The sequence below is a fragment of the Xiphophorus maculatus genome, chromosome 1 (genome assembly GCF_002775205.1).
Source record: "Xiphophorus maculatus strain JP 163 A chromosome 1, X_maculatus-5.0-male, whole genome shotgun sequence".
Taxonomy (NCBI): domain Eukaryota; kingdom Metazoa; phylum Chordata; class Actinopteri; order Cyprinodontiformes; family Poeciliidae; genus Xiphophorus; species Xiphophorus maculatus.
Genome location: NC_036443.1, coordinates 22,421,884 through 22,442,999, shown reverse-complemented (window position 1 = coordinate 22,442,999; position 21,116 = coordinate 22,421,884). Strand labels below are relative to the sequence as shown.

Below are 21,116 nucleotides of genomic sequence, written 5' to 3'. Positions count from 1 at the left end.
TGATTAGCAAACATTTAGAGTCAAGAACCTGCCTGGCAACATGAAGTAGACTAAAAGATCAAGCTTTCATCCAAAAATTTCAAATGCAATTGAGAAAGAAAGTTTCTACCATTATAAAGCCATCTCTACGGTTTTGTGACTTTGGTGAAACTCAGTGAAAACCGTTTTCCACAAATGATGAAACATGGACAGGAGTGAATGCTCAATCATTGACTCATCCAACAGCGCAGCTCTAAACCCATTGGTTTATCTCTAAACCAGTGGGTTTAGAGCACAGCTAAACCTACATGATGCCGGTTCTCAGAGATTTACCGAAGCAGATGAAAATCACTACTGACTAGAAAGCTCCATCTCTGCAAAAACACAGAACAGAACATTTTGGAAAATATTCTGTGGAACGAGGAGACAAAGTTTTGAAACATTTGGAAAATGTTCATCCTGTTACATCTGGAGTAAAACTAATATCAACTAATATGTTGCTTTCAGAAAAGCAGCTGTCAATGCTTTAATTGATGCCTGAATTTAAGCAATGTTTGGGCCAAAATGGCTCTGCAGTGACGTGAGAGACAAATCACATGGTACTGCAAGAGCTTGTGGCAAAATTACCTTTTCACATGTGACCACGGCCATTAGGAAAGCTGTTTTCTCTTACTATAAACTAGAGTCATGAAGCAAAACTGTATGTTAAAAACAAAAAATATAAACACAGAGACAATGGCGTTCATTGCAAGTGTTTCAAAGCCACACAGGTGACATATTTAAAGGTTTTCTATAAATAAGAAAGCAGCCAGTGGCTCATGGATTATCTTAACATGGTGCAACATCTGTTCTAGTCTCCACACTGGGTATTTCCTTTGATAGGTCGAATGTGGCATGCTGTCTGTTATCTTTCCCCGCAGCCTGAACTTCCCATGCTGCTGTGGAATTGGACAGGTGTGTGCAGCACTTTTTTTTTTTTTTTTTTAAGGGGAATTGCACTAGAGTTGCTTACATGCATTATCTGCAAAACGGATTTATCTTTTAGTATTCAGCGAAAGCATGTGACAAGCTGAGATACCTAAAGTCTCAGCAGATTTATCTCAGCAGAGTGTGAAATTTGTCACACGGAGGAGGTTCACTCCGGGGGTTACAGCTGCAGGGCCCGTTCTCCCTCCTGACAGCTTTCCCGCCCTCTAAACTGCACCAAAAGAAGAAAAAAAAGATACTGTTAGGAGTCCCCTAAGTACCGCCTGCGTTCATTAATTGCGGTTCGTCCCACCTTCAGCTGGGTGGTATTTTGGGAAAAGCAAGACGTGAAAGATGTTTGATGAAAGGAGGGTTTGTCAGCTGCACGGGAGCGGAAAGGTGCTCTTCTCCAGCGCAGAAATAAAAATGCTCCAGCAGCGCTTCTCTATCTGTCTGTTGATGTTTTCTTATTAATGAGGGTGATGGCTTCCTCCTCCTCTGCTGGGGTTGCAGTCCCAAGTGATTAGTTTCTCTGGTAAACAAGAGCTCAGGACGCTGCTCTGTCTGGCTCCCAGTTCAGTGTGGATCTACTCTGTGAGCTGGTTGCAGCCCATCCCCCCCCCCCACCGGAGGTCATCTACTTCTTATTACAGCCACTCAGATGTTGAATCATCACGTTTTTCCTAAAATAGGTCTACGAGTGTGCAGCTACACTGCTATGAGAGGTTTTCTGCAAGAGATTAGAGATGCATTCAGACCGAATAAACCTTTCCACATTCTGTCACATTGCAACTGCAGACTTTATGGTATTTTACCAGGATTTTCTCTGATAGACTAAGAGAAAGAAGTGTGTGATTTTTTGACCACAAAAAATCTGGCCAAAAAATAATACATGGTTTCCAAATGGTTTCCAAATAAAAACTGGAAAGTGTGATGTTCAACCTGCTTTTAACGGATATCTCTAAATAAATCCATTACAATAGGTTGTGTAATTTAATCTCGGTGTAAATACAGTTCTTCTGTAGACAAAAAAGCACAATGAAAACTAAAGAAGACAGATAAGCTGAGAGGAACTTTAAAGCAGGATTAGCTCATAACCTTTTGAATATCTCAATTTATCTTCAAATAATGAAAGCAGAATAACACACAACAAGCCCAACTACCAGAATGGAAAACCAGAGTATTACCCAGAAGATATACAGGAGCTTTAGAGATCCACGGCTCAGATAAGATGGGAGAATCTCTCAAAGGGCCTTTTATTAGTCATGGCAAGAAGAAAGCCATTGTTGAAAGAAAGTCATAAGAAGTCCTGAAAAAGAGAACATGGAAAACAGTGCTCTGTTTTGGCTACAACAATCAGTAGGTGTGGCAGAAAGCAAATATGCACAGCACTCAAAACACACCAGTTCTATGTTGAAAAACATGCTAAAGGGATTTGTTTACTAAAGTTAGGACATAAATGGAGTTAATAGGGAGGTAGGAGGAGCTAAATACTTGTCAAAAAATAGCTGAAGCTGATCCAGAACACTGCTGCTCATGTTCTGACTAAAACCAGGAAGATAGAGCACATCACCCCAGTTTAACTCTCAGCTCAGTGAATAGACTTTAAAATACTGTTGCTAGTTTATAAATTAGCACCAAAGTACATTAAATATCTGCTGTTGTTCTGTCAACCTTTCAGACCTCTCAGGTCTTCTAGTTCTGCTCTGCATCCCCAGAACCAGAACCAAACACTGAGAAGCAGCATTCAGCTTCTATGCACAACAAATCTGGAACAAACTTCCAGAAAACTGTAAAACAGCTGAAACACTGACTTCCTTTAAATCTTGACTAAAACACACTTGTTCAGAGTTGATTTTGAAACATAACAAATGAAACATTGACCAAAAAATTTTATGATTTTGATGATGGCACTCAACAAAATGTAATGTGTGTCACTTGGTGACTGTGTGATGTCTTCATGATTTTTTATTTTTGTGTAGTAGAATGGGTTCTGTCAAAGTATGCTCATTAAAACACATAAAAATAAATGTTCGTAGCTAATGTACTGAATTTGAGATATTTTATTAGATGTGCAAACCTGGTGCAGATATATTCCCAAAAGTTGTGAATGGTGGTTGTACAAAGGAGCTACTTAGGGCTGTAATTGCAAAGGCATGCCACACTTTTCAGAATTTTATTTAAAACAGGACGAAAACGTGCATATTTTTCATTTCTATTATCTCCTGGTCTGTCAAATTTGTTTGTGATTAAAACTAAACATAAACGTCCGAAAGTGGTAAAATGTAAGAAGGTTCAATTGGTGTGAATAATTACGCCATCCATGATACTTTTACCAGGTATGTATTTGTTTCCACAGCAACAAATGACCATGCTTACTTGGAGTCTTCTTCTTTTGTTTAACTCTTTTATTTTAGCGGTTGGTTTGAATCCGGGATGCACAGAATGTGGAGATTTTTTCCTCGTCTGCCCAACATTCGCTTCAAAGTGGCATTGATGCTGCTCAACCACGACATTAATGGGCATGGATTGAATTATTTTATGCAGTTTGAATAATTTTTAAAAACAGTCTGACACTGACGTAAACGTGGCGAAAATGTGAGGCAACAAAAGACGTGGGGAAATTTACGTCAGCGCAGGAAAAAGGTTGCGTATGCAAATGGAAACTTGCAATTTAAACGTCTCCTCGGGGCCATTAGTGGGTTTGTGTCAGGTGGAAGACAATGTGGCAGCTTTTAGGCTCTGCAAAATAAATTGTTCCTCATGCTGCCGAAATACGATCAGGGCTCATCATTACATGCAAAATATGATTGAACATGCATGAACAAGATGATATTTGCAAGTTTTCAAAAACCTTTGGACACAGCAGACAAAATCTGTCAATACAAATCATCCAGTTCTGGTCAGACTCATCATCAGCACAAATGTTTTAATAACTCATATTTTGTGTTGATTTTTAAAACAATAATTTAGTTTTGGTTGTTTTATAGATTTAATTTAATATAAACGCACTCATTTTTGGTTAAGTGTCCTTCAGCAGGTTGTAGACACACCAGTTTCTGGCATAATTTCACCCCTTGTTTGTTCAGAAATGTTTGTTCATTTAAATTGGTTGATCCCTTAATATTTAATCATGGTAAATAAATATTAAATATGGCTGGGGTATTTCTAAAGCCTAATGTCAGTCTGATTTATCTGTTCCAAAACCAATTATAATTCCTGTTTGGGGTCATTTTCCTGTTGGTACATCTAAATATGTCCATGTTTGAACCAACTGGCTGCTGATTTAATATGAAATTGAATAATCTAGTTTGTCCTCCACTTTGTGCGCAGCACCAGTTAAAGTGAAACAGACCTTCAGCATCAATCTGCCACCAACATCCTGGACAATCGAGTGTTTTTAGACCTAAATGTCTCATCCAACATTTTTCGTCTTATTGTGATCTGAGAGCAGAATACTTGCAATCATAAGGTTAAATGTATCCATGTGGGCAACAACAATTCAGTGATGTGTCACTTTAGCACCAGGTTCATCTTTCTTGGTCAGAATCCAATCCTCCTTTCAAATCTAATTGCAACTAATCCCAACCCTAATCCCAACCCCAATTCCAACAACTTCCAACCCTAATTCCAGCCCTATTTCCAACTGAAGATACCCTTAATTGAAGTCCATCATTAAATCCCTTGTTGAGTTAATTTCTAGACGTTGGGCTGGAAGTGTATAACAAGCAGCGTCCATTACAAAGAGTCACGTTTTACACACAGGTAACACTCCGTCCTCGTCTCAGGCGGACATGCAATCATCTGGCTATGTGGTCTATTTTAAACTCGACAGAAATAACCCGTCGTTACCAGGCTCTGCTCAGTCACAGCTCTTTCAGACCAATTGTGAGCTGCTGCATCGCACAGAGCATTTTGCTCTGACAGTACAGCAATAAACAGGCAGGGGCACCAAAGCAACCGGCGCTCCTGTGAGTCAAGAAGGAGTGATGCTGAGATCAACCGTCACAAAAACTACATTTGTTCAGTCAAGGGGTTCAATTTTGCAATTTTGCTCCTGGAAGTGGTTGATTTTATTCTTTTATTTAAGCTTAAAGCCAAATATTTCAATGAGGAAATTTTGCAGTAATGCTGAAATATAATAAATATCTTGTGTTTTAATTTGCTAAAGGAAAGCTATATAAATGTATTTGTGCTCATTTACCCGACCCTGAACAAGACAAAACAGGAAGAAAAATCCATGGAAAATATTAACACTATAATGCAAATCTTTGTACAAACATACATACACCTCAACCCAAATTATTAAAAGTCTTTTGATTGTTTTCAGTAATAATTTTTCTCTATTTTTCATCATGAACTGAAAAAAAATGTACAAAGCCTTTAAGCGAAACATCTAATAGCCTTCAGGAGGATTCATTCACATTCAGTAAATTAGAGCATTGCTGAAAAGTTCATTTAATTCAATAACTTATTTCACTAAGTGAAACAAATGACAGAATAATTGCAGACGGATGTTTTCTCTCTGTTGCCGATGTTAATTATGATGGTTTTCTGTTTACAGCGAATGAAAGCAACATTTGAGATTAGAACATTACATCAGACCAATAAAAACATTTTTATACACAAATCTGAGCTTATTAAAAATCATGTTCAATAGCTGGTTGCTGTACCAAAAAGACATTTAACACAATAAATCCTAATTTATTAATACAAAAAGTGACAAAATGGGTCAAGGAGGTTTCATAGTTATTGTGAAGTTGGGAGATGTTTGTTTTAAATATTTGGATGTTATTTGTGGAGTTCCTCAAGGCTTAGTGCCTAGTCCCAAATTGTTCATAATTTATGTAAATACCCTATTGCACATGAGATAATGAAAAATGTACTATTTGCTAATGATACAAATATTTTTTATGTTGGACATGATGTGAAACAGCTATTAAAGGATGCAACTCATTAAATGAAAACAGGCTGAGTAAAATAGAAATAATTAGTTGAGAAGTGCTGATCACATAGAGGAAAACAGATACAAGGCTGAATATTGAAAGATTTGATGAAGATGCATTTTTAGTTGTCATTATTGATGCAAAATTCAGAAATGCTCTAGGTAAAGTTTCAAAAAATATCTCTGTTAAAAATGTCAAGTCTGTCACAAAACAAAAGCTTTGCATCTTATTTAAAAATCTGCGCAAAGATATGGGGCAAAACTACACTGCAGGCATTCACAATACTACAAAAAAGATCAATAAGAATAATTCATAAGGTCGGATATCGAGATGATATTAATGCACTATTTGTACAATCTAAATTATTAAAATTTATTGACATAGTGAAACTACTCACAAAGTAAAAAAGCAACAAATGCCAGAAAACATTCAAAAACTGTTTAGGAAATCAGTTAAAATTTTAAAAAATCTCTATTACTTTTTGAATATGTACAAGAATACTTACAGCAAAATGTCAAAACCTTTGCTTTACATATTCAAAGGAGTAGGTGGAAGTGTAAATTTATCTATATTCCCACTTCTTATCCATTTATCTTCACATCGCCTACATAACCTTACATATATTACATGAATCCAATAAACTATACATACTAATTTAATAGTTAACCCATCAAATGTATATTTAAGTTTAATTACTGATTCAGATTTTTTTTTTTCTCCGAAGAGTTTTTGCGGTGCTAGTGGCTCGTATTTTTTTAGACAGTAGGCAGACAGGACGGAGGGTGAAGAAGACATGCGGCAAAGTTCATCGGGACCGGGAATCGAACCCGCGTCGAGGACTAAGGCCTCCAAACGTGGGGCATGCTAACCCCCTGCGCCACCACAGCACGCCCCTACTGATTCAGATTTAATTAAATTTAGTTAAGAACAATCAGAATTTTGTTTGAATTGACAAAAACCAAGAAAATAAACAAACAAAAACTGTTGTATTACTGGCAAGAGAAACACCAATAATAATAGTAGTAATAATATTATCCACATTATTTCATAAACTGACACACAGATGGGGTTTTTTCTAATTGTTCTGAATTTACACATTTTAATCTGACAAATGAGCCTCATCTGGACACTTATTCTAATTTATTAAATGTGACTGTATGTCTTTTTCTCAGACTGTTCTCAATTAAATTAAAACCAAAAGACAAATGCATTTTCCACAGAAAAAAATGGTGACTTATATTCATGAAGGAACCAACTGGTAAGATAATAAGCTCGTAAGTGCTGCAAGAAAATGGGCGTCATTGTATTCCTTTCAGTTTATAACCAACAATTTCTTCCTCTTTCTCTCTGTATGTTTGTACAGAAGCCCATTAGGCACAAACTGAGAGCATATTTTACAGCCAGCTGTGTTTAGCTTTTAATCATAAGTTTGTAAGAGATGCTCACAGTTGGTTGCAATCTGCAGCTTCTACACTAAATTTCACCAAATCATTTATACTTCTCCTTAATGTAAGCTGAACGAGTTGATTATTATGTAATAATTGTGAGAATTTAAGAGCTAAAGAGTCTAAAATACCGAGAGAAAAATGCAGCCATATGCAACTCTTTAATTTTTTTTAATTGTGGTCTATTAGTACTTTAAACTTAGCAAATTTGACCCAAATGGCCAAAAGTTTGGACACCATTAATCTACACAATGCATTTCACATTTACTGGCATGTTTGAGATGTAAAATCAAAACCTAAAATATATTCATGTTTTATTTTTACATACATTTTTTAAGAAAAATCCAACCTTAATACATTTATCCAGTGAGGAAAAGAAGTCCATATTAAGAAAATTTGTATTGACCTCAGAGAAAACCAGATCTTGTAAAAAAATATTATTTCTTTATAAAAAAAATTCCTATTGCTTAATAAATGTACTAATATCAAAGGTGGGATTTTCCATATACCATTAAACTGCTGTAATAAGTCTCTGTAAGTACACTGTAAGCATAGAAAATATGCAGAAAAATAAATAAACAATGAATTCCTGGTACTTGTCAACTTGTAATAAATTAAATATAGAATCTGTAATCTATATTCCCAGAGAATGTGATAATTTTATTTAATATTAAGAGCTTTTCAGCTCCTTTATCTACATGACAAATTACTGCACCTATGATTTAAAAAGGAAAACATCCTGAAAAATGTCAAGCAGCCAATAACAAGAAGTCTGAACAAGAAATCAAAAAACATCTAAAACCTAAAAAGTCTGCAGAATGTAATTCAAGATATATTTGTTCCCACTATTTAGGCCTTTAATGCCAAAAATTCAGTAGGAGAAAATAAAATCCTTGGAAATGTAGACAAGTTAAACAGGCTGAACTTTAATATTCATCGTTCATCGAATTACCACGATTTCAAACTTCACAGAATATTTTTCTTCCAGTGTTTCTGCAGAGGATCTATCTGTGGGCCGAGGATATTAGCAGAGTGGACTGTGTGCCTGTGACATGGAAAACCCCTGAGGTGTGATTGTGAGGATCTCACAAATCTTACACTGATTCTCTTCAACCCAGAGACACAATTTGGCCTGAAGAGTAAATTCAGGTTATCAACTGACATTATAATGTAGCTGTTTCAGCGAAATGCTAAATTATATTTAAAAATACTTTCTTGAGAGCTGCTTTGAATATTGAAATGTAACTTGGTGCAATTATCTACAAGTACTGCAACATTACGAAGAGCTTAAAGGGGATGTATTATACTACAAACAATGTTTGTTTTCGGGTTTCCATTCGGGTTTCCACTGCTTCTTTTAGAGTGATTTAATTAAGCGTTTAAATAAATAACTGTGACAGTTTTTTGCAATAAATTAATGTTCTGGAAAACGACCCGTTTCAAAAACCTGAACGTAACATCACAAATCAGCAGTCACTGCCCCGTCACCTAGCAACCACTGGGAATCCCAGTTCCTTACCTAGCAACTCAAGCTGAGTTCCAGCACGTTTGTTCAGCTGTATGTGCTGTACAATGGCTGCTGGAAAAGACAAGTGTTTTGTAGCTGACTTACCATCCAGGAACCATTTGCTGCATCGTTGTTGGTTGTACTGGATGCTCTACTAATGCTTTTCAAAGATGTGCGGTTGCATAATTGCAATTTTTTTTTTTTTGTCAATTTCACACGCGAGTGTAAACGTTGAGTTGGGGGTGTGTGGCCAGCAGACTAAAATCTCATTACATAAGAATGGTTTTGTGCAAAAAATCTAATAAACACATTGTATTTAGCCCATATACCTATCCTTTAACTTTTATTCTGGTTCACCATTTGAAGGATCTTACTATTTCTACATTTGTAGATAAATAAAAGTTGCAAGCGAGCCACCTTAGAGTCTTGGTTGGTCTGTTTCTGTGCAGTCCGGAGGGAAACTTGGTGGGGAAGCAGCTCAGAGAGGAGCGACCGTCTTCCTGCTTCTCTGCCATTTCTCACGCTGCCGAATGTGAGCGTGGGATGTGTGTCGCATGGCTGGCTCGCGCAGGCTGACAGGAGATTTGTAGGCGATTGTAGTGATGATTGAGACGTGCAGGCAGGAGTCAGGCAGAGGAGGTTTTAGCATCCCATATGGATCGGCTCATCGAGATTCACTGACTGGGGAGTTCCTGTCCAAGAGCATTTCCATGTTACAATTAACTGTTGTGGGCTGTGGATGTTTAATTTAGCAAACATATATCATACTTTACTTGCACTGCTTGGCTTCTGTTCACTTTATTCTGCTTGACAGTCCATGTTAAACAAGTAAAAAGTGAAAATTTGACTTCAAACTAAAAGATCTTCAACTTCTCAGCTCTAACATCTCTCGTCAGTATTCCCAAGATTATATTTCACATTCAGCTCATCGTCTGCTCTCTGGAGATGTTTTAAAATAACAATTTTGACACCTTTCAGCAAAAAATTCTCATTTTTTTGTTTCAATTACCAGTAAAGTAAATTTCCTCACAGCTGTTTGGGTCGTGTCGCTGCTCTCCATCTACCATGATTGCTTTAAAACATCAATTAGTTGTCCTCGGAGACTGGCAAAAGCTTGCAGGCTCTACTCAATCAGTCATTATGTGGTTCTGTTACAAATTTCCTGTTTTTCCATGTCTTTTTATTTACTCGCTGATTCATATCCCATCTTTTACTTCTACTGTAAAGAAACATCGGTGCTATTTTTAGCTAAATGACTCAAGCTTTTCTTTCAGTAGAAGAAATGCTTAATACAGTTTTCCAATTAAAAGCCAAGTCATATATTTCAAATATAAGATATTATTTAAATATAAAAATAAATAATAATTTCAGTTTTAGATGCTCACTGCAGATTTCTATGAGTTTATGAGTCGCAGATTTGTTTTAATTTATACTATTTCTTATCTTATTCTTATCAGTGTTAGACGTGCAAAGTTATTTGAATTTCTGACTAGAATTATTCAGATCTTTACCAAATTTTTCTCTCCATTGATTTGTTAGATATGTAGTAACTGTACGCATGTGGTTAATTTGATACACTTACAAAAACACCACTACAAATTGGCTTTTACACAAAAAACTGCTGCAAAGACCCTTTTTTTTCTCGACTGTTTGAGCTGCCAGGAAGCTCCAGTTTCTCCAACATTTTCATGGTTTGCGTCTCATTGAAAAGAAACTGCAGGAACTGTGCGACTGAATATAAAAAACCTGTCTGTGCTTAGTTAACTACTCTGTTGGTTTGCTTTGCTTTGATGATTATTTAGAGAACAAATTGCTTGAAAAACATTCAGCGTTTTTTGGTTCCAGGACAGTAAAACGGTCTTTCTCTGTCTCATAAGTCACTGGTGCAGAAGAACTATTTGAATCTAGTTTAAACACACCAACATGAACATGTTTCCAGTGTAACTCCACCTTTTTTTTTGGGTGGTTTTAAGTTGTGAAAGCTACCAGAGTTACAAAAATATAAATATATTCACTTATTAAAACACTATATAGTGTTAAAATATATCTACCTCCCTTCAAAACAGACAGTTGCACCTTCAAGAGGTCATTCATTATACTGTAGTTATCTTACTTTGACAAACTTTAATGCACTAAAGGTTGTAACAAGCAGCCATATGAGCCATACTTCTATTCATTATTTATTATTTATGTTATTACAACACTTTCCTTGTTGCACAAATTACATTTTATATGATATTCTTCCTTATGCAAATGTCTGCAGTGCACTGTTGTCATCTTATAGTGATTATTAAAGTTCTAATAGACTTTGCGTTGTTTTCTTGTTTTGCAGTGCAGGACTAATTTTATATTCACTCTGCCAGGCTGCAATAAAGCGAAGGTCAGCATAGTCCTGACTTTCAGATCAGGCCATCTCTGAGAGCCAGATACAACTTTAGTGAACACATACTTCCACATTTTTCTCTGTTTTTTTTATGTGCTTTTTGGTTTCCTGCAGTCTCCAGGGATGCCCCCCTTACTCAGCACTATGATTCTATCACCTCTGAAGGTGATGGGGACCAAGAGCTGGACAGTCTTCTGGGAAAAGGATGAGAGAGGAGGAGGCTCTGTCTCTACTGGCCTGTGAAATATTCATCAAATGAGGCAGGAGTGGGTGGGGAAGTGGAGCAGGAGAAGGAGCGGAGTCGCCAGGGAAAAGAACATCATAGTTCAGGAGACGTGCGGGAGAACAGTGCAAGCCAGGGATGAAGGAAGAGCCTGGGGACAAGAATTACTTTTATTGTGCAGGAGCCGGTTGCTTTAATCCCACATAAAGAAAGAAAATCCTATATCTGGGAAGGCTTTATGTTATTAATTTACAAAGAAGAGACTGGTGTTGGATTTCTTGAGTAGTAACAATTTGACGTGCTGCAATTTTCTACAAGTGATGAAGAAGTTAGGCCGGCAGCTGCTTTTAGATTTCTCATTACTGCTCGGCTGTCAATAAGCATCAGGTGGGCCGGCTGTTCACAACGATTAGGTGATAAATAACACAGCGCTGCCCTTCACCCTGTGCAGCAGCAAACATGAGATCCCCAAGTCAATGCGCTGAGCCTGTTGATTTACATGATCAATTCTCATTCATTATTCTGACTGTGACCTTCAAATAAAAAGAGGAAAACCGTTTATTTGCTTTCGGGTTTTGTAGATTCCTTTCCCCACAATCAAATAAACAACAAATTTCTTGAAGCGGCAAAGAATCCTTTCTGCAAAGACCACAAATAAATCAGCTAAACAACCCCCAACTAGTTAACTTTCTGCTCTTAGTAGATTTTTTTTTACATAAATTTGTGACTGCCAGACTTGCACTGTCTCGGTCTGCACTGTTGTGCAACTTTTAGATGCATCTCTACTCCAACCAGACTTTTGCAAAGCAGGTAAATCCGTTTTGTGATTCAGGTGTGTTGCATCTAAAAGCTGCATGACTGGAGTTACAAACTTCAGTTTCTGTTTTCCTGATTTTCCAAATCTTAGAACCACTGGTTCTGTTTTGCATTTCATTCAGAAACATGTCTTTGCAAATGCAAATCTGGAAAGTATATATTTAGCCCTATTTATTCATATGTCCATTTAAAATACACAAAACCCAAATGTCTTCATTCTAGTTAGAGACACACGAGACAAAAAATCATGTCGACTGCTCACCTGCCTGCAGTCCTGTAAAACAATATGTGAGGGAAATTATTGCTGAATATCTCCTGAACCAGTCCCCACTATAAAACATGGTGGAAGCAGTATCATCCTGGGGGGATACTTTTGTTCAGCAGACACAGGGAAGCAGGTTGGAGGTAGTAAGATGATAGATGGAGCTAAAAAAAAGAAGATAAGCCTAGAAGCAAACCTGTTGCTAAGGCGACTGAGGCAGAGATTTAGCATCATGCAGGACAGCATGAAGGCAGAGCTACAATGAAATAATTTCAGTCAAAACAGATCTGTGTCAAAATCCAGACCCAAATCCTGTTAAAACTTTGTTAGAAAACTTCACATGTAATGTTCAGAAACTCTCCAACTAATCTGATAAATTTTTAAATACTTTTCAAAGAAGAACGGACAAAGATTTCAGTCTCCATGAGCAAATCTGGTAAATAAGTACAAGAAAAGACTTTCAGTATCCTGAAAAGACTTAAGGGGTTAAGATTTACATTTGTATGAAAATGTATCTTTTCTTTTAACGTTGCAATTAAAGCTTAAAATCTCATTAAACTACCTAGAAGTTTGTGAAAATGTGGAAACGTTTAAGGGGCATGGATGTATTTGCAACACGGCGCTGCATCGGCCCGTTGTCACATTAACATGGTTGGTATTAAACACAACAGAAAGTTTAATTACAATGCAACAAGGGAGTCTTGAATTGATGAATAAACTCTTTGACTGAACTGAATATGTTTTGTTTCCCGCTGTGCATTTACCAGTAATTGATTGTTGCTGATTGTTTTCTGTGTGCTGCACATTCATCTTCGACGCAATTAATGCCACGATAAACCTTGATCACTTTGACGAATGGCTGTTCTGCGGCTCGTCCTGCTAGTAAAAACAAGCAGGCATTGCTTATGCGCTTGTGACGGGGATGATGTCTGAACGATAAATTCTGCAAATAGTTTTGCCTTTTGGAATTTCTTATTATTTTTCCAAAATTTTATCTGTGTCTGCGTACAAAGTATTTAATTTAAAACTTAAAATTTCAGGCAAATTGAGACAGAAGTGGTTAGTAGCAGAGTGTGCATTACCCTGGATTAGAGTTTACTTCCTAGAAGTTGTGGTTTTTAAACACAAACAGGTGGAAATATTATCAATTGCTGTAGTTACTAAATATTCCACTGAATAATTATTTAGATAATCAACTAAACAGAGGTACATGTACTGCACAGGATCCACCCAACTTTGTTTTCTTTAGGCCTCATCAGTAGTTTTCATAGTGCGCATAAAGAAATGATGAAAAATGATCATTTTAAATCAGTTTCCAACTATAATGTGACATTTAATAAGTACAAAAGTGAAAATGAAACAAAGATATATGACGCATTAACATAATTGAACACTGAAATTCAACCAAAAGAAATTTTAGCAAAGTTTTTTTTATTTTTTGCTAACTTACTGTTTAGATTATATTTGGTGTAAAAATATTGAAATAAATTCTCCTGGTTTATTTTATACAACATAAAAACCTGTCATTTTAACAGAAATCTATTAAAGAAGCTTATTCAGAGCTTTAACATCACAGCATCGCTGCCATCCTTTAGATTAAAATGTTTTAATCTGATTTTGCTCTCCACAAAGCAAAGCATTTCAATAGAAAAGGACATAGATCTGCTCTCTTTGTCTGTTTAAAACATTACTTTTGTGAGAATACCTTCCCATTTCCTTTGATCTCACTTCAAAGTACAGCACAGTTCTCATAAAATGCATTAGATTGAGTCACTGCAGGCTTTCAGCCCATTAGTCTCATAACTAAATGCATATTTGAATAAAATCTCTTCTTAGGACACTTTCAGTCTGACCCTGGTGCAGCTTCTCTGGCTGCCCATCTGTGGAAATACAGAAACTTAAACACGGTCAGCAAACATAAAGCAACAAATGAAGCCACAGAGCCCATTTGGCATGTTTGTGTGAGGTGGAGTGTGTCCCTCTCATCAGACACACTTTGTGAAAACACTCCTTTGATTGGTCACAGCAAGTTGAAGAGAAGCAGCTTGTTAGGAAATTTCTTTTTATTCCACTAAGACGTCCAAAGAAAGTTTTATTTTGCAACTTCATTAAATCACGTAGTTTGTTTTTATCAACTCTTTCGCAATTTAGCTTCTTTATTTTGACACATGGTGATTCAGGGTTTCTCTGACACTGAAAATATTGCATAGTCTTGTCATTATTAAGACAGGAAAACACAAACATCCTGCCTCTGGCGCCGGATCATGTGCACATATTTTATTCTCCCTTTAGAGCGGCTTTCGGTTCCACCTGGTTATTAGTATGGTGAGTCAGCTATTCATCCAGGCCCTAATGGCGGAGGAGGAGTGTGTGGTTTTGCTCTGAGGCTTTTATTTATTTCCAGCTTTGTTCTGGTAACATGAGTGATCACAATGAGGCAACCTTCAAAACCGCCTGCTGAATATTACAGAGACACAGAATGCTAAATTTACTACACAGTGCTTTCTAAGGTAAATCAAAGAATAAAAATTATTTGGATGACCTGGAGGAGTTGACCACTCCAAAGGTAAAAAGATTAAAGATTTTTTTCAATGTCATATTTGCAGACAGGATTAAGTTAAGGACAAGTTTCTATTATGCATGCAAAGTGCAACAGACTGATATTTAGACCTGCAGACCAACCTGGAGGTTAAAATGTATTCACTGCCTGCACTGTAAAACATCTGAGCTGCATTTAGTTGTGTCTACTATCTTCTACACTTTAAGTCAAATAAATTTAGCGAGTTTTAGATTTTGAACCTAAATGTGTGAGTTTGTGAAAGATAAACTAACATAGTAAGTTTATTAACTTTTTATTAATTTTGTTAAACCTCCAAGAGTTGAATAAACTAAAGTTTTAGGTTAGCAATTAAAAAAACTGAAAGAAGATAAAGACAGGAGTGGGAACTATTTCCCAGAATGCTTAGCGGCATATTTTTGCATTCTGAGATGTAAGTGTGTTACGTTGATCTGATTCTTTTGTTATTAAGACAAATGTTTATTTTAAAGCTTGAGGATAATGTCCTGTTCACACTAAATGGTTTTGAGCAGAATTCATTGTCATGTTTAAAACTAAAATTTTGTTCATGCAACAAGAATTTTAATTATTCTAAAGTAAAATTTTAACTTGATATTGTGAGTAAAATAAAAGAGAGAAACGTGGCTCTTTAACCAGGTGAGGGCAGTTTGTTTTTCTGAATATTGTGAAATAATTTGCCTCTCATGCCTCTATTACAGTCTTGAGTTAACAGACTCGGTAAAAACATTAGCCAAGTCAAAGGTTAAGTTGTGAACAATTTCACTATAGCACATTATCCATCGCTCTGAACAACTTGTATTGTTAGAGATGACTAAGATACCATGGATTTGAGTGAAAAATATTTATTTCAGTTGTTTCAGTTGACTTGGACTTTAAAAAAAAATATCTTGTGCAAGAGTGGCTGAAAGAAAGACAGAAGCCACGGTACGGTAACCATGTAGAAGAAGAAACTGTTTACTATTAACTTGTTTTACATGTAAAGTCTGGTGAAAAATTACCAATCACTACCCTCACTTAAAACCTACCTTCACCATAACGAATGATGGTGGTGAAAGAATCTCAATAGGAAGACGACATAGGCCAGGAAACCGGTGCTAGTTGAAAATCGCTGTGGATACAAACAAAAAAGAAAAGGTTCGACATTTCAAGCCCTGTGGGCCCAAACCAGTGTTTTCTCTAAGAGACATCGCAGAGAGACAGCAACAAAAACATCACACTAACAAAAACATCACACCTTTGCAAATCGAGGGCATTTTTGTTTCTGGCAGTCCATTTTTCACCATCTAGAAGTTAACGAACAGAGAAGTAAAAAAATGAGACCAGGATATTTGCATATTTTATGCAGAACAAGAGGACAATAATCTCATAGTCTCTGATTTATGATGTCCCCATAAATATTTTATTCTGCCGTGCAACCAAATCCTTCAGACATGCTCCCATTAGGAGTGGATGTGTAACTACCATAATACATTAAAATACATGCTGTGCATAAACATTTCAACATGCTATGTTAGCATGCTAACTTTAGCATACAGCTGGCAGCAAGCTAGCAGCCTAAAAAAATGTCTGACAACCTTAATATACATAAAGAAAAGTAGAAAAGTTTTTGCTATTTTGTATTTCTTAAGCTGAAATCCTGATTGAATTTGTTCTGTTTTGCTTTTGTAACACGCTTTAGCTTTTATTGTTGCTCTGGTCACTGTTGACTGCTCCTTGCTTGCCTTTCCCAGCGGTAGGTGTTGAAGAATACAGCTTAATAACAGTGAAAGTGTTTGCACTTCACCGAGACAGCTTTCAAGTCTTTAAAACCGTCCCTATTAAACAGGGAGAGCGCTAATGGACTGAACTTAGCCTTCTGAGACATCTTTTAGCCAGCCACAGATTAGAAGGCTATATTAAGACCTTGCTAAATGGATGGCAAAGTGCAAGGATTAGCCTTTTAGAGATTCTTTGAAAACCTGACATGCGTATATAAAACAGATATACATAATTATGTGCATAATGATTTATTACCGCTGAGCTCTGTTGAGAGCTTTTCAATGCATGAAAAATTACGTGTGAGTGACAGTTTTATAGATCACAAAGCTACAATCATTACAGTCTGTTTGAAGTATAGAAGATAATTAATTACAGAATGTCAGGAAGGATTGATTTGTAGTTTCTACGTTCTTCAGATTGAAACAAATAACTTTTTTTTCTTTTTTTTCTGGTGCTGAAAACCATTTTTATTGTGCAGAAAAGCTCCACAGACTTTGTTTTGGTGTAGCCTACAGCTGAGGCCAAGTGTTCCCTGAAATAAACTCACATCTGTGGATCGATCACACTGCTGGAGAACATTATGCACCTCTCATATACACCATTTAACATTTATACAATGATTGATTTGTTTATGCCGTGCCGGTCAACGCATTTTTCCTCCGACTGCAGGAGAAAGGACAGAGTCCTTCCTCTTTTACAGATGTTGAGCCAGCCATCAGGCTGTGTGTGATCAATACGTGAAAATGAGTGTGTAGAGAGCGCCAACTCCAGCAGAGAGAAGAGGAAAAGAAAAAGATAAAGGCTTTTCATGAAGAGACTTTAAACTCAAAAGGCAGCAGCGTCAGTCAGCCGATCAACTCTGAAATAGTTCAACAACTACAGTTACTGAACATATTTCTTCTAAATATTCAGCTTCGACCAGTGAGGATTAACTCTGCAAAATGTTTTATTTTATGTAATGTGTATTGTGTCTTGCAGCTGCAAATAACTTATTGTTTAATAGATGCAACAAACCAAAAATGACTAACACGTGACGTCCAGCCTGTGCCACAAATGCCAACACAGCATAAATCATATGAATGCTGGGACCAGTAATAACTAACCTCGAATATTTACATTGTGGCGTCTCTCCTCTTGGCAGGTTTGTGACTTAAAGACTCTCAAACAATACCTGGCTGTAAAATAGTTTTTGTCACTTTACAACACATTCTGGCAGTTCATGAGCTCCACACAGAAATCTATTCATGCTGAATTTCAGTGCCTGCCAACAATGTTCTCCAATTTCTGGTCTTCTCCCAGCTCAGACTCATTTCTTTCACTCCAGAAACATTTGACACCTACATACCAAACCTCAGCAACATTACGCTTTCAAACTGTCAGATGGCCAGATTTTATTTTGCCTGTTGTTTTTCCTTACACAGCACTCAGATAGGAATCCAAAACAGGTTTCTTAATCATTATTTAAATCCTTTTATGTCCTAAATTTTAAATGTCTGCCTGGATATTTTTGCTTATTTTAAGTTTACACAGTACTTTAAATGTCCTGTGAACTTTACGATTAAAATTTTTCAAATATCTTGATGCTTTCTGTTTACAAATTCAAAAGAAAGCTAACTAACTAAACATCTTTTTTTTGTCCTTTTTGTTCGCCATTTGAATAAAATAAGTCTGTGCGTTAAATTTCCGATGCAAAAAGTCTAGCAGTTTTTGAATCCTAAATGACAAATTTGTGTATTTTGTGTTGGTTGGTTGCTTTGTTTAAGAAATAGCGTGATTTCACAGAATATAAATATAATAGAAATTATAAAATAGGCTGCCAGAGTGACTGTCAGTGGTGACAGAGTGATTTTCTGACAGATTGCGTTAAAATAAGTGGAAGAAAATGTGCCGCAATGTTGGTAGGAACTAATGTGCAAAGTGTGCAAAACTTATTTCAAAAATGTTCGATGTTTAAATGAAATATTACATGTTTAACGGGGAAATGTTATTTATGAATTTATGTAATTTACAGTGTTTTCTCAGAGGATTGGGAATCCACATTACACACTTCCTTTTTAATTCTGACATAATTATACATTACTAGTCCTCAATAAATTTATATTACACTTTAGACAATTGTTATAATCTGGCACATTTTGATTTAAGAGAGAACTGGACCTGAACCAGAACATCTGACTGAATCAATAAGTGATTTCTGCAGATGCTTCTTAGTTTAAAGCAGCTTACCTTGATAATAAAAGCTTGTATCAAACTTAAAATATTAATAAATGCTTTTACTTAGTTTGTGGCTGAAGAACTGCAACCTGACACAGAAATATCTGTAAATTTCTCCCATTGGACTTAATGAGCATAACTGCCACTGTGTGAGTTTGTACAATCAGCTTAATAAATTGTGCAAAAATAAAGCAAACAACTGATGCAAAAACTGGAGGAGATTATGTTGCTTTGTGAAGATGTTAATTTGGAGCTTGTATTAACATGTTAAATTCCCTTGGTCATCTTTCTTATCAGCATCCAACCAGCTTCTCATTAAATCAACATAATGATGGCACTCGCACTGAGGCAAACTCAAACATTTAAAAGAGATACAAATTTAGATTTATCTATTTTATGTATAATTGCACCTTGCAGCATGAAAACTACAAATGTGCAGCAAATTAAACACTTTAAGCTTTACCATCGAGCTTGGTGCATTTATGGCGTCAGTTTGGAGCTAAAACAACGCCACTCGGAGGTAAAACCACATTTTGTAATTGCTGTGAAAATTGCTGCACTCAGCCGTTTGAACCCATTTCGAGCTGGGTGTGAATATTTTTGTGATGCTTTCAAAAGACAGAAAACACATAAACTCAAATTGCTCGCAGTCCTGCACTCATGCTCCCTTCACATTTTCGTTTTTGCATATTTTCAGTGTGAAGCACTTGAAAAACAAAGTAAATACCGAGGCCTAATGTGCCTTCCCATCGCCTTTTCAGCGCTGAATGTTTTTCTCCACCTCAGATTGATGTCTGCGTCTGCTGCAACCAGCAACAGTCCCTCGCTGACTTTTCATGATAGATGGCCCCAAATGTTGCCTGCAGCGAGATCCAAACTCTTTCTCGGCAATTACTTGTTTGGCTTGCTCCCTCTAATCGTAGATATGTCAGTCCGTGCCCAAAAAAATGGCGAACAAAAGCTTGCTCTGAGCAACAGAGGCTAAACTCCTGCTATCTTCTTCACTTTGCATCCCAACTCTCCGTCGCTCCCTGGCTTGGTTTATGTGACTCACGCAGCACATAAACAGTGAAGGACTCTTGCATTAGACTGTTGATATTGTTTGGTTTCTATGTTCCTATTTCACAGAAGCCCGATTCAACATCTGTCTCTCAGCTTTCCTTGAAAATTAAGGCAGCATTCTTTCTGGCTGGGATGCTTGGTCTCCATGGTAACATCAGGTCCATTATAAGTGCCATAAAGAGCAAGCAAGGGAATGTTAAATCACCAGACTGCCAGTCTCCACCACCTCACTGGGTTGATTGTGTAACTTACACAGGCACAAGGGGGGGAAAAAGACCTTTTTACCATTTTCTCCCTCTGCTCCTCTTTCTGCAACAGTTTTTCCGCTCTCTGTTTCTGTCATGCTTTATCTGTCAAATACATATACATGTTATCACCAACACCTAAACACATGCACACATAAACCCCAAAAAGTAAGTGCAACACTGACCCCCAGTGGAAAAGTATGACATGTCATTTCTGAACTTCCTTTGTGTCACTTTAGGTCTTCACTCGCTACGGGAAATGCTACACCTTCAACGCCGGTGGAGATGGGAATCCCCCCCTCATCACCACCAAAGGCGGCATGGGAAACGGTCTGGAGCTCATGCTGGACATCCAACAGGATGAATACCTGCCAGTCTGGGGAGAAACAGGTCAGAGACCCATTTAGTTGGTGTGTGTGCAGGCAAAAAGACTCATGTCAGCGTTGTCATGCCTCGGTTGGCGTGAAAGGGCCATCGAACATAGAAAAAAAAGAGGAGATTTCTGCCCAAAAAAAAACTCTGAAATTTGTAGATCTCAGAAATTTTCTACAAAAAAAACAAGTTTTGAGTTTGAAAAGTTGGACATTTGCAAGAACAAAACTCAGAAATGGTGATGTCGATTTTTTTTAGTATTATTATTTCTTAATTTCAAAAGTCAGAAATGTTTGATGATTCAAAAGTTTCAAACTTTCTTGTTTTTTTTTAGAAAATTTCTGAAATTAATCTCAAAAT

The 21,116-nt window shown here is 36.7% G+C and overlaps 1 protein-coding gene across 2 annotated transcripts in view; it reads left to right on the top strand.

The window, feature by feature from the left end:
• LOC102231419 (acid-sensing ion channel 1A-like) overlaps positions 1–21,116 on the top strand; it is a 70,785-nt gene that overhangs the window by 40,880 nt on the left and 8,789 nt on the right. For both annotated transcript variants that reach the window (XM_005801744.2, XM_023345987.1), the window contains exon 3: positions 20,624–20,774. In XM_005801744.2, the coding sequence (XP_005801801.1) occupies positions 20,624–20,774 (151 nt within the window). The remainder of the gene's footprint in view (positions 1–20,623; positions 20,775–21,116) is intronic.